The sequence below is a fragment of the Mastigoproctus giganteus genome, chromosome 5, assembly GCF_048544385.1.
Source record: "Mastigoproctus giganteus isolate SK-2022 chromosome 5, ASM4854438v1, whole genome shotgun sequence".
Classification (NCBI taxonomy): domain Eukaryota; kingdom Metazoa; phylum Arthropoda; class Arachnida; order Uropygi; family Thelyphonidae; genus Mastigoproctus; species Mastigoproctus giganteus.
This window is the reverse complement of record NC_143579.1, coordinates 186626729-186641711: the sequence shown is the minus strand read 5'-3', so window position 1 is coordinate 186641711 and position 14983 is coordinate 186626729. Positions and strand designations below refer to the sequence as shown.

Below are 14983 nucleotides of genomic sequence, written 5' to 3'. Positions count from 1 at the left end.
TGGAAAGCGGGAAGAAAGGAATAGAAAAAGACCTTTCAAGTTCCTAGAAACTTTCATCGTATTCTGGCCTTATGTCCAGACATGCACGAAGGATGAAAGACAGAAACACCAGACCGACCCCTCTTCACCAGACAACTGAACAGTAATGAGCAGAGACAATCTGATCCCTCTTCCTTCAGCACTCGTAAACACTGTTTTTGTATGATACTCACAAGACGAAGCTACAATGGTGCCTTTATAAGAAAAGCCACATCTTTTTTTTTTTTTTTTTTTTCACTCTGTCATCTCAAACACTATCAGAGAGAGAGATAGATATTGTAAATATCCGAAACTGAAAGCTTAATATTATCTATAAGCATAAGGAAATCTTAAGAGCGTTTTATAAATATTGTGAAAATACTGCCAACTAAATAAAAAAAATCAATCAGATTGTATTTTTACGTATCTTTCATTAAAAATAATAATAATAATAAAGGGAAAAAAAGAAAACCTAAAAATCTGGTATTAACCTCCCAGAGTTTTACGTGTTAATGAATAAGAATTAATTACAGAGGTGTCAATATTGAAAAGCGGTTAAAATTAAACTGCATAGAGGAAAGTGCACCGAACTCAATGCTCGTCATAAGGATTTCACTATATAAAATCACTGTTGAACCAAGATTCCCAATAGGGAACTTTTGAATCATCATCAGTTGGTTCTCGTGGTGCAATTCAATTCAGACTCCACTGATGAAAATGTTTTGGGCAATCTGGCATTAAGAATTAAAAAACTGCATGTCTTGTCTATACCAGTGCTTTTTTTGGGATGGTACACAACGGTATGGTGTACCGGCACCTTTATTAACAGTGGCGTGTGACATTTGGATGCAGTGCACTTCGAAATTTGTAATATTCCATAAATTTTTTTTTCACATGTTTACCTAGTATTCAAATAACCTTAAAATTATTTAACTAAATTTCTTTCCATTTTTTACTGTCTATTGTTAAGATATTTACTATATAAAACTGTATAACCATTTTTATAATTCTGAATTACTCAGTCGGACCTCTGTTTAACAAAATCCTTTTATAGAGAATTATTTTGACTTTCCCTTGGAAGTTACATTTAAAATAGTTTCCATTGAGTGAAGAAAATTTTCATATAGCGAACAGATTAGGAGAGAATTAACTCGGTATGCACTGTTCGCATTTGGTACCATCATTGTTAAATATGGAAATACATGTCTAACTGTAAACTACTTTTGCCCAATTATCTCTCATCCAAAACCTACACCCACCCCCCCCTTTGTTTTTCTCTCTTGTAAACCATTTTTGCGTAATTTTTTTCTAATTGTTTTGTCAGTAATGTTCACTGTAGACACTTATAAAATTTCTTTTATGTTTGTAGAAATTTTGTTATAACCTTCTAGGGACCAGTTTACAAATATTTCTTTCATATTGAGGTGTTATTTTCTATGGGCAATTGTATACCACACTGTTACATTTCAGTGAAGATTCATTTATTTATTTATGTATATATAATTTTTTTTGGCTGCAGCTTTGGGTTTTTTGTTTCGTGTTGCTAATACTAATGTTACATTACAAAAATGCATGATATAATACAATAACTTATGTACAAAAATGAAATATCATTTCATTTTGGTAATTAGTTACTAAAGTACCAAAACTGTTTTGTTACATAAACTTAAGTTCGATACTTCGGTTTTGGTATTCTCAGTAATTTTGTAGTGGTTGCATACTTTCCTAATGCTAGATTTGATAGTTTTTACATTCTTTCATATTTTCCACATTTCTTTCCACATTTTTTTTTTTTTTTTTTTTTTGCTGTTTTCTCACATGTGTAGTTCTCATGAAGTGTTGCTACTTGCTGTGCTTAGAAGGTGACCAGTCAATTCTTTTAATTGCCTTTGATATCATTTTATAAACATAACACACAAAATAATTTAAATATTTTAAGAATAACTTCACATTCTGGTAGCATTGATCTATCACACACAAATCATAAATCAAATCACAAATCAACTGTTCAAATGCATACATTAAATGGAAACAGAATATTATGACTATTGGCCTAAAATTGTTTTTATATTTCATTGAATAACAGTTTTTTTTTTATAAAAATAGCTATAAATATAAACCATAATATATTTATCATTGCAAAAATTTGTCAGATATAAACTAATAAAAAACTATATAAACCATAAAATATGTGAAAAAACTAGATAAACCATAAAATATATAAAAAACTGTATTTCTCAGATATAAAAAAACATAACAGCTCAAGAGTCAGAAGAATGCTATTAAATTTGAAATAAAAACAGAACATATACAGAATTAAGTTTACTACTGTAAGTATTAATAGATTAATTTTTTGTTTGTTTATTAGGTTTGCAAACTATCATAATGCTACTCACCGAACACTATCTAAAGTACATGGCATCAAATTTGTTGTAATGGTGTATGGACGAGGAGGAAAATTTAATATTATACCACTTTTGGTTAATGTGGGTTCAGGAGTTGGACTGATGGTTGTTGTAAGTATGTATCTAAATAAATATCTATATTTATATGAATGGCTCATTATTATTTTTTTTTTTTTATACACAGAAGGATCATCTTCCATAAATGCTTGTTTAAAAATAAACAAAGGCCATTTAAAATTTGCTTTTTGTTTGAAGAAGATTTATGAATCCATATCATTGACAGGATATGAATTCATAAATCTTCTTACTTATCTTTTGATCATAAAAATTTGTTTACCCAAAGTGATTGAATATCTTATTTTTGTATGCAACTTAACACTAAATATTCCTTTAAGAAATATGGTCACCAAAAACATAAGTTTTCATTGTTGTGCTAGCATAGGAATTACTTATTGTATGATATTAGAATTGTAATGTTTAAACAGCTTTTTTGTTTTTTTTCAAGATCATTTATAGAAGAAATGTGAACTATGCTATTAATTCTCTGCAAGTTATTCAGAATTTAGTAGGTATATGCAGAAATAATTATAGTTTACCTGAGGCCACTTGATTTTTTTTTATGCGTGTAACTAGCATGATACAGTGAAATATCGGTATAATGAACACCAGAGTAATGAAAATTCAATATAAAGAAATTACTTCACATCCCATGCTGGTTACACAAGAGTATATTTTCAGTATTGAAAACAGACACAAAGAAATATAATGATGTAAGGCAACATTTTCTAATCAAATGGCAGTGACATTTGCTAACAATTTTAAATTCTTTCACTGATTATCATTTGAGACTACTGATAGAAGTAATAATAAATAAATAAATAAATGAATAATATAATAAAAAATAAATAAATGAATTTACATTTAGACGTAGCATTGTAGACTGGTTTATTCCAGCCATTATACCCATGTAACAGTTAACAGTAGACTTTTTTTTGTGTGTGTGTGTGTGGCAGCATATGGGTTCAATTTTTCATGTTATTTATGCTTGTGGCCACGATGTACACTAGAGACACAGCCAGCAAAAATATTGATCAACAACATACCACTGAGCTATTCAATCTTATTTTAGGTTATATGGTTTTAGTTAATATAGTCGACATTATATGTTTCAAATAAAATACAGTTTATTTTGACAAATAAATGATTTTATATACAGTCGATTCTGGTTGTTTGGGACACATCGGGACTAGTGCATTTTGTCCCGATTAAGCGGCTTCCCCAATTATCCGAAGTTTCACGTAAATAGTTAAAAAATACAATGCCCCCCCTTTACAATTGGTTCAATGTACAATCAAATCATGTTACGATGTAGTCACCATGGTAAAGTACCGTTCACTATACGATGTGTAATAAGCACCAGTCATTGTGATCACCTTTGTGAATTGAATTTTAATTCAATTAAACTGTGATTCTAATTAGCGAAAATAGGAGGAATATTATCCACAGGTTATAAAAGTAAAGATATATTAAGTACAAATTTACCCTTTATTACCTTACCAATTAAAAAATTAAATGATACGTGAAATCCGGAAGAATATACGTGATAATCGGAAGAATTAATACGTACTGTAATATGTACATACTAACTAGTTGACATTTCTGTTCACTGACATTTGTGGATAAGGGTTAAAATTTAAAACAGTAAAAAGATAAGCAATCAATAACAAAGAACACAGCACACACAAATTTCAAGTAACATGATAAGCGCAAGTGAGAACGGAGTAGAAGTGTAAACACATTTCACCATAACACATAACACATTTCGTGCATTAAGAATCTGCATATAAAGGAACCACTAGGTGGCAGTGATCACAGTGTGCTGAAGTTTTTTTTTTTTTTTGTTGTTGGCGCATCGGCTTCTGTGGCCATAACGCACCTCCCAAATTTTTTGCATTTTTGTACTCTGATCCAAGCCTGAAGCAGGATTCGAATCCGCGACCTTTGGGTTGCTAGGCAGGCACTTTACTCACCTGGCTAACCCGGTCGGTGTGTGCTGAAGTGGGATTTACTCAAAGAGGTAACTACCATCAGGGATAAAGGGAAGGGTTTTTGCTTTAGTAAAGGTGACTACGGTGGTCTGAGACAGTATTTAAATTCTATATGGTGGGACCAACTGATGATGTTACTAACGGCAAATTCAAAATGGGAAGCATTCAAAGAATTTATCTTGAAAGCTACTAGGCTTTACATACCAACTAAGAAATATTGTTCAAGATTTAGGCCTAAATGGATGTCAGATGAACTAATGAGACATATGGCAAATATGAAAAATACATGGGATACATATAAATTAATGGGTGACATGGAAGCCTGTGATAGATATAAGCTGGTCTGTAACCAAGTCACAAAAGAGATTAGGCAGGCAAAGGCAGATTATGAGAAATCCTTGACAAAGGATGCAAAGAAAAACAGAGAAGAGTTCTTTACCTATGTAAACTCTAGAAGGAAAGGGATGAATCAGATTGGTCTACTGGATATTGATGGTTCAACTGTTGATTATCCTGCTCAGGTGGCTAACAAACTAAACAAGTATTTTGCATCTACATTCACACGAGGAGTTATTCAGGAAGGGGAATGCCAGAGGTCAAGTAAACTCTGGCAGTGAGCTAGATGATTTTGTAATAACTGAGAGGAAAGTGGAAGAGAAATTGTTGAGGATAAACATAAAAAAGGCACCCGGAGTGGACAGGATCTATTCAGTTATATTAAAGGAGGCAGCAAAGGAAGTAAGCAAACCCTTAGCCATAATCATGAGAGCTTCTTTGGACTCAGGGGAGGTACCCATAGACTGGAAAAGTGCAAATATGACACCAATTCACAAAGGAAGATCAAAGGCTGACACAAGTAATTATAGACCTATTAATTTAACTTCTGTTCCAGGAAAATTAATGGAGCCACTGGTTAAACAAGCACTGCAGGATCATCTAGACAAGGCTTCAGTTATAGCTCGGACACAGCATGGTTTTGTTAAAGGAAAGTCTTGCCTGACCAATTTAATTGGATACTATGATGCAGTCACAAAAGAGCTGGATGCAGGGAATTACTTTGATATTATATATTTGGATCTTAGAAAGGCTTTTGATACTGTTGCACATGGAAGACTGCTGCACAAATTGGAGCAGTGTAGAATTGGAGGCAAAGTGCTGCTATGGATAAAGGGATGGTTGAGGGGGAGAAGACAGAGAGTGGTAATTAATGGACACTGCTCATCATGGACTAATGTTATTAGTGGAGGCCCCTCAGGGCTCAGTGTTGGGTCCATTGTTATTTTCTGTATTTATAAATGATATTGATGATGGTATATCAAGCTTAATGTCCAAGTTTGCAGATGATACAAAGGTTGGAAGGGTTGTTAAGGACACTACTGACAGTATGCTGCTGCAACAGGATATGGAAAGGTTGAGCAGATGGGCTGAGAGGTGGCAAATGAAGTTTAACATTGACAAATGTAAAGTACTACATATGGGAAAGTAACCCCAGAGTAACGTATCAACTCTGTGGTACTACACTGACAGTGGTAGAGAATGAAAAGGACCTGGGGGTAATTGTGCAGGCAGATATGAAGTTTTCTGAGCAGTGCAGACGAGCTGCAAGAGTAGCTCATGATATAGAGGAATTTTTCTAGCATTGATAAGGAGGTGATTATTCCCTTGTATAAGGCAATTGTCAGGCCACACCTTGAGTACTGTATACAGGTCTGGAGGCCTCATTTCAAGAAGGATGTAGAGCTGCTGGAACGAGTACAGAGAAGGACAACAAGATTAGTGAATGGAACAAAGGGTTGCTCTTATGAAGAAAGGCTTAAATTTTGCAAATTACAGTGTCTGGAGACTAGGCACTGGCGAGGTGATCTGATAGAGGTGTATAAAGCCTTGAATGGCTTCAGCATGCTCAATCCTGATGGGATTCTTTCTCTTGCTCAGAATAATCACCCAAGAGGGCATAAATTCAAATTGAGGAAAGACAGATGTAGGATTGATGTGTGGAAATTTGCCTTTAGCCAGCCAGCAGGTAGTTGGTTGGTGGAACAGACTTCCATCCCTTGTTGTGGAAGTTGATAGCCTAAATAAATTTAAGGCTCAGCTGGACAGGTATTTCAAACGAACGGAGGGGTGAAATGGGGGTGGAGTTTTTTTTTCTGGCTGATGCTGCATAAGCTTGCTTTCTTGCATCATATGCCTCTACTAATGCTAATAGGATTAAAATTGGATGGGAAGGATTTTAGGCACAAAAAATAAAACTGGAGATTTCGATATAAGCCAATTGTGATGTGTTACACTCTTATCTTCAACAGCCTTAGCACATTTATTAGAAATCCGAAGTTTACTTAAAGGACAAGATCAAGCCAAGGAAAAGAGCAATAGAAGTCATGACGATCATTCCTTTTTGCATTCTTGTAATGCCAAGTGACACAATGCTGAGAATGGCCACAAGAAAGTGACCTCCATTGTAGATAGAAAAAAAAAATCTCTGTATACTCCAGAATGACCACTAAGTTGGAGGGGTTTACAATTAATCAATGAATACAGTTGTTAGTTCTATTTAGCAGTCATGCAGGTGTGAACCATAGTCCAATCAAGTGCTTGCACTTCTGCACTCCTGTGCTTAACCACGCAGCTACAGACTATCACCAAGTTCTGATCTGAGGTGCGCAGAGGACCATTAACATGGACTGCACTGTAGTTGGTGAGGAAAAGATCAAGAGTGTTGGATGTGTGGTTGGGATTGTGTAATACTTTGATAGATAAATGAACCAGCTATGTAATGCCATTAATAATTGAGGCAAAAGCCTCAGCACCTCAGCCAGCTGGCATGGTGTAACTAGAAAACTGGGGTCAGCTGGAGTTGTGAATATTAAATTCACCAAGGAAAATTATGACACTGTTAGGAAATTTAGAGTGGAGAAAGTTGAGTTTCAAAGAAAGGAAGTCAAGAATTCTAAGTGATTAGTGCAGTTGAGTGAATGATAGAGAACTCAAATTTGACAGAATGAGGTGAGAGATTTTAAGATTACCGTTCGTAAATTCCCGCCTTTGTCTTTGTCATACGATCATTATATATCGAACCTAGATAGCGTTAGTATAGTATAGGTTATAATATTTTCAGTGATCGGTAAAATCTATTAAACTTGTTGAACTACGTTGGCATTTAAATTGCACTTTAACTAAATGCATATACCGACTTAGATTACAAACGTAACATAATTAATTAATACATAACTGATACAGAAGTTATATAAAGGTAACTCGGAGATAGTTAATACTTGACACTAAAAAATATATACCATTATAACTGTGTTGGGAGATAAGTTAGGGTTATAAACTGAAATTGAAATTTTATTTAAATTAAAAGTAATCATGACTCAGACCAGAGCAGCAAAACAAAAGGCTCAAGCTAATGGAAGTGCTGTGGCTCCGAGGAGAACTGAGGGGAGCAGTTGCCTTCTGAATCACAGCCTTCTAAAATGCACAGCTTGCATGATGTTTGTGGAGCATTCAGGTACAGGACATGATATTGCCATGGGGGATGTCTTTGTGTGTGCGCGATGCAAGGAGTGTATCGAAATCAGGCAACAACTCAGCGTTCTTATGGGCCTATATGAGAGCCTGAAGGACAGGGTGGATGCCCTCGAAGGAACTAAATTGAGGGGCCCATCAAGCTCTCAGCTGCCCACATCAACGCCCGAGCTTGCACTTGGTCATCGTGAAACACAGCAGCAACCCCCAAGGCAGAATGCGCTGGTCCCAAAGGAACTAGTAGTTGTTGGTGACTCTATTGTCAGGGAAATGGGGAACATGCTTTGTAAAAAGGATAGGTGGAACAAGACCAGGGTATGTCTGCTAGGGGCAAAGGTTGATGACGTTGTAGAGCAGATATCATCTTTTAAGGGCACAAAAGGTGATATAGTTGTACATGTTGGCACTAATGATATCAAGAGTAGGAGACCGGCAGAATTGCTTAACAAGTACAGGTCACTGTTGAAAAAAAGCCGTGAAATAGGGTTGAATTTGAAAGTGTCTGCAATTCTGCCCAGACACAATAGGAGGGAGTATATGATGAGAGCCTTGTCGATCAATTCGGCCCTGGAAAGATTGTGCAAGGCTCAAGGGGTAGAATTTTTTTTAGCCTGGACTGTACTTGTTAACAGGAGAGATTGCTTCTACAGGGATGGGATACACTTAAATAGAAAGGGTGCAAGAATTTTTGCTGATGCTATCGAGGCAGTGTTAGGTGGGTCGGAAAACTGCTAGCTTGGGGGGATACAAAGATGAATAGATTAACAGTAGCCACTGGCAGAGGTGAAAGAGATTCTTGCACTGCTTCTATTGGAATGAGCAGAAGCCTGAAAAACAAGATTCAGGATATTTCAGAGACTGCTGGGAGTCATTGCAGTACAAGTAAACACATGGGTTGTGTTAGGGTAGCTAAGAATAGAAATAGGTGCATGTATACTTGCGTGTACGCCAATGCTAGGAGTTTAGTAAATAAATTTGATGAATTTGAGGTATTGCTCAAAACATCAAAGGCAGATATTGTTGGGATATCAGAGACTTGGTGTCACACAGATATAAGGAATGCAGAACTGGAATTTGGGGAGTACAACGTCTACAGAAAGGATAGACTGGATAGGAAGGGAGGAGAGGTTATGCTATTAGTTAAGAAATACATAAAATCCAAGGAAGTGAAGCCAGTGGACATCGCTGGACAGTGCAGTGTCGAGTCAGTTTGGTGTGACATAAGCATTGGGAGATCAAAATTGAGAGTAGGAGTGTGCTATAGGCCTAATGACTCTGATGAGTATAATAAGAAACTGTACAGGGAAATAGAGTGGGGCAGTAAATCAGAGTCTTATAATGGGAGATTTTAATTTCCCAGATATTGACTGGAGTTAGGGGGCTGGTCACTCACACCCTAGCAAGGCTTTTGTGGATTTATTGGACGATTGTTTTCTACATCAGCATGTTCGGGAGGCAACTAGAGGGAGGAATACTCTTGATTTGATCGTCAGCAGTGATTCTTCATGCATTAAGAACCTGCAGATAAATGAACCACTAGGTGGCAGTGATCACAGTGTGCTGAAGTGGGAGTTACTCAAAGAGGTAACTACCATTAGGGGTAAAGGGAAGGGTTATTGCTTTCGTAAAGGCGACTACGATGGACTGAGACAGTATTTAAATTCTATACAGTGGGACCAACTGATGATGTTACCAACAGCAAATGCAAAATGGGAAGCATTCAAAGAACTTATCTTGGAAGCTACTAGGCTTTACATACCAACTAAGAAATATTGTTCAAGGTTTAGGCCTAAATGGATGTCAGATGAACTGATGAGGCATATGGCAGAGAAGAAACATGCATGGGATACATACAAATTAACACATGACACAGAAGCCTATGATAGATACAAGTTGATCTGTAACCAAGTTACAAAGGAGGTTAGGCAGGCGAAGGCAGAGTACGAGAAATCTTTGGCAAGGGATGCAAAGAAAAACAGCAAAGAGTTCTTTACTTATGTAAACTCTAGAAGGAAGGGGATGAATCAGATTGGTTCACTTGATATCGATGGGTCAACTGTTGACGATCCTGCTCAGGTAGCTAACAAACTAAATGAATATTTTGCATCGACATTCACACATGAGGAGTTATTTAGCAAGGGGAAAGCCAGGGGTGTATTCAACTGTAGCAGTAAGCTAGAGAATCTTGTAATAACTGAGAGTAAAGTGGAGGACAAACTGTTGAAGATAAACACAAGAAAGGCACCCGGGGTGGATGGGATCTATCCAGTTATATTAAAGGAGGTAGCAGAGGAAGTAAGCAAACTCTTAGCCATAATTATGAGAGCTTCCTTGGACTCAGGGGAGGTACCCATGGACTGGAGATGTGCAAATGTGACCCCAATTCACAAAGGAGGATCAAAGGCTGACACAAACAATTATAGACCTGTGAGTTTAACTGCTGTTCCAGGAAACTTAATGGAGGCACTAGTTAAAGAAGCACTGCAGGATCATTTAGAAAAGACTTCAGTTATAGCTCGGACACAGCATGGTTTTGTTAAGGGGAAGTCTTGCCTGACCAATTTGATTGGATATTATGATGCAGTCACAAAGGAACTGGATGCAGGGAATAACTTTGATATTATATTCTTGGATCTTAGAAAGGCTTTTGATACTGTTGCACATGGAAGACTGCTGCACAAATTGGAGCAATGTGACATTGGAGGCAAATTGCTGCTGTGGATAAAGGGGTGGCTGAGGGGGAGAAGACAGAGAGCGGTAATCAATGGACACTGCTCATCATGGACTAATGTTATTAGTGGAGTCCCTCGGGGCTCAGTGTTGGGTCCATTATTGTTTTCTGTATTCATAAATGATATTGATGATGGTATATCAAGCTTAATGTCGAAGTTTGCAGACGTATGCAAACTTCGACTCATGGTGTATTGTCAATGATACAAAGGTAGGCAGGGTTGTCAAGGACACTACTGACACTATGCTGCTGCAACAGGATCTGGAAAGGTTGAGCAGATGGGCTGAGAGGTGGCAAATGAAGTTTAACATTGACAAATGTAAAGTACTACACATGGGAAACAGCAACCCCAGAGCAACGTATCAACTCTGTGGTACTACACTGACAGTGGTAGAGAATGAAAGGGACCTGGGGGTGGTTGTGCAGGCAGATATGAAGTTCTCTGAGCAGTGCAGATGGGCTGCAAGAGTAGCTCATGGTGTATTGTCATTGATATATAGGAATTTTTCTAGCAGGGATAAGGAGGTGATTATTCCCTTGTATAAGGCAATGGTCAGGCCACACCTAGAGTACTATATACAGGTCTGGAGGCCTCATTTCAAGAAGGATGTAGAGCTGCTGGAACGAGTACAGAGAAGAGCAACAAGATTAGTGAATGGAACAAAGAGGTGCTCTTACGAAGAAAGGCTTAAGTTTTGCAAATTACAGTGTCTGGAGACTAGGCACCAGCGAGGTGATCTGATAGAGGTGTATAAAGCATTGAATGGTTTGAGCATGCTCAATGCTGATGGGATTCTTCTTCTCACTCAGAATAATCACCTGAGAGGGCATAAATTCAAATTGAGGAAAGACAGATGTAGGATAGACGTGCGGAAATTTGCCTTTAGCCAGCGAGTGGTTGGTTGGTGGAACAGACTTCCATCCCTTGTCGTGGAAGTTGATAGCCTAAATAAGTTTAAGGCTCAGCTGGACAGGTATTTTGAACGAACAGAGGGGGGAAGTGGTTTTTTTTTTTTTTTTTTTTTGGCTGATGCTGCATAAGCTTGCTTTCTTGCGTCAAATGCCTCTACTAATGCTAATGCTAAAGCCAGAGGAGATCAAAAAGAGGAAATTCTAAATTAGATAGTGTCTTAAGAGTAATATTAGACTGGATGTGTGCGCAAGCACCTACAGTGGCGGACAAAAAAACTGCATCACCTTTAAAAAAGTAACATTTGTAGTGAAACATATAAGATATTGTTTGATTACAGTCGTTTTGTTTGTCGCAAAAGCAAAGGCATTGCTTTAGATAATGCTTCTGTTGCATCAGAGAGTAATTGCAAGGTATTGCATTAGCCGTTTCTATAAATACGACATTGGAAGGGTATACACGCTCCTTAGTATCCAGTTTTGTGGAGGTGTAAGCATGGCTCCATATGTTCAGTTGACACCAAGAAAAAAAAGTGTAGCTGTTGCTCTGTCCCGGGAAGGGCTTTCTTCTTGTGTCATCACCGATGAAATAGGCTGCCACCAGTCAACAGTATCCCGGGTGCTGAAATTAAAGCATGAAACAGTGATGTGAAGAGAAGATCTGGATCAGGCCATAAGAGAGTGACTACGCCTTCCCAAGATCGATATTTTAAACAAGTATGCCTTCGTAATTGCCATGCTAATGCTCCTGATCTAAAACTGGACTTTGAGATGGCCTCTGGTGTTGAAATTAAGTACACTAACTATCCAAAGGTGGTTTTTGTAATATGGTCTGAATGCCTATCGGCCCAAGAAGAAGCCTTTGTTGACCCAGCAAATGAGGAAGCGACTTGCTTCCTCATTTGAGGAAAAGAAGCAACTTGCTTGGGCTAAAACGCATGTTTCATGGACAAAAGAGCAATTCGACACCATCTTTTCTGACAAATATAAATTCAACATGCGTGGCTTGGATGGGAGCGATATATCAGAAGACAAAAATCGGAGGCATACCATCCTGACTGCATAACACCGACTGAAAGGTTCCCCGCCGGTCAGATGGTTTGGGGATGCATAACAAGCAAAGGGGCAAATTAAGTTTATTAATGGAATGGTGAATGCAGAAACTTACATTGCTATCTTGGAGGAGTGCCTGAAACCCGTTAATAGGGATCACCAACCACACAAATGTCCAAAACTGCATTTTTGAACAGGACTCAGCATCTTGCCACACTGCAACATGGTAAGTTTTATGCTATTTAGATTTAATGATGAGTTTGTCTTCTTGTCTCACAAGGCTTAAAACATACTTACACGAATGTTTTTCTCCCTTAAGGTGCAATCATACCTCAGAAATGCTGGCATTACAGTGTTGGACTGGCCCGGCAACAGTCCACATTTTAACCTTATTGAAAATTGCTGGTACATAACGTCATCTAAAATTGCTCAGACGAAGCCAACAAGTAAGATTCATTGTAATGAATTGGAGAGCAATATAAGGGTGTAGTACCACGAAATTGGGCAACCGTATATCCAGAAGTTGATTAACTCTGTGCCAGATCATTGCAAGGCTGTAATTGCAGCTTGAGGAGGAACAACAAAATATTGAGGACTTATGTTTCTGATTTACAGTACATAATACCATTACATTAACTTGTCATTTCAGTTTGTATATGTAAATTCAATAAAATGTATGTTTGGTTGTCATGATTGCCATTTGCATGATTTCTCATATTCCCATTAATTATGCATTTTACCCTTTTGGAAGATATTTATGGCAATTAGGTATATCAAGTGGATTCTTTTTATTGGATTTCATTCACAGAGTGATTAGTGCAGTATATCCCATCTAACCAATGCATTTCGAACATTTCTGCAACCCACAATGCAGCGTACAACACATTATTTGTAAAATTCACAAGTGATGCAGTTTTTTTTGTCTGCCACTGTATTTTAGGAACTGGCTGAATATGAAACCAAGTGAAAGGAATCATAGAATAATTAAGACAACTGAGATGGTTGAGGCAGAGCAATATGGCCTTAGTTGCTAATGCTCCTAAAACCAAATAACAAACAGTGGTTGAGGCAACTGACAATTGGAGTTCTATCAGAAAAGTAAGAGGGACTTGGTAGACTATAGGTGAAAATAGACATTATTGTGATTTGAACTGAAACCACATATATTTATGAAATGAATGAGGAAGTTTTTGGGAGGTTTAGATCTTTTCACAAATAAGCTTGTTCTACTTGCTTGACTATTCAAGTTCAGTAGGAGTAAAAGTAGATGAGAAGACATTGTATGAAATAATGAAATTTTTGGATATTGCATACACACTGCAGGAATGTACTAGTGCCCTGATGTAATGTTGCCTCAACAATGCTTCCCACATACATATTACTCAAACTTCCTCCAGTTACTGGTCGGCAGATTAGAGGCAGCTATATTCCAGCTGATCTTGATGCCTCCTAGAGAGTTACCAATAGGTTCAGTCTCATGGACAGCTTGTGAGAACTGTTTTAGAGCTGTATCCTCAAAATGTAAAGAATATTGGATATTACCACAGTGCCCATCATACTATTGAAGGATATCACTTATACTATATGGTAGAAGAGATGGGAGTTGCTTGAGCTTTGTTCTGGAGACTAAATTTGGGTTTCATCACTTCAAGCATGCAGTAAGCAAATTGGTAGTATTGCAATGGATGATGAAAGTGATCTACCACCAAGTATTGCCGGGTGACATAGAGATGTGGCACTCCTCTGTGTGATGCAGATGCTACACCTGGGTTTCATCACTTTAAGCATGCAGTAAGCAATTTCGTAGTATTGCAATGGATGAGGAAAGTGATCTACCACCAAGTATTGTTGGGTGACATAGAGATGTTGCATTCCTCTGTGTGATGCAGATGCTACACCTCAACCTCTGATTGCATTAGTAATGTTTTAGGTCTTACTGATGGTTATTAAAAGCCCCACAATTGGGAAGGTGCAAGCAGAGGATTTGGTTGTTGCAGAATGACCAGACAACTCTGAAGTTTGGTCCAGGTGAAAATGGAACCTGAATATCATTTCCATCAGTGTTTTAGGCTCTCAGGTAACATACCTGGAAGGTTGTCTGTGACAAGCCTTGGGGATGAAATTAAGTGAACATATGCTGCAGTTCATTAGAGGTAACAAAGAACACCATCTGACAGTTCCTGTATAATAATTTTTGATTCACTGCTTAAAAATAAGTTGCAAAGGTACATTATTGTTTTGTAACCAATTTTTTAAGTAAATCGTTTATTCTACTAAATAATAAGGCAGCA

At 37.4% G+C, this 14983-nt stretch overlaps 1 protein-coding gene across 5 annotated transcripts in view; it reads left to right on the top strand.

Annotated features, from left to right (window-relative positions):
* The window catches only part of LOC150085931 (P2X purinoceptor 4-like), a 151036-nt gene that overhangs the window by 95092 nt on the left and 40961 nt on the right, over positions 1 to 14983 (top strand). For 4 of the 5 annotated variants that reach the window (XR_016546946.1, XM_090373595.1, XM_090373596.1 and 1 more), the window contains exon 9: positions 2387 to 2534. Coding sequence is in view for 4 of the 5 variants with exons in the window: in XM_090373595.1 (XP_090229721.1) it covers positions 2387 to 2534 (148 nt within the window). In the remaining variant the exon portion in view is untranslated. Of the gene's footprint in view, positions 1 to 2386; positions 2539 to 14983 lie in introns of all 5 variants that reach the window. The other variant, XM_090373597.1, reaches the window with a different exon arrangement.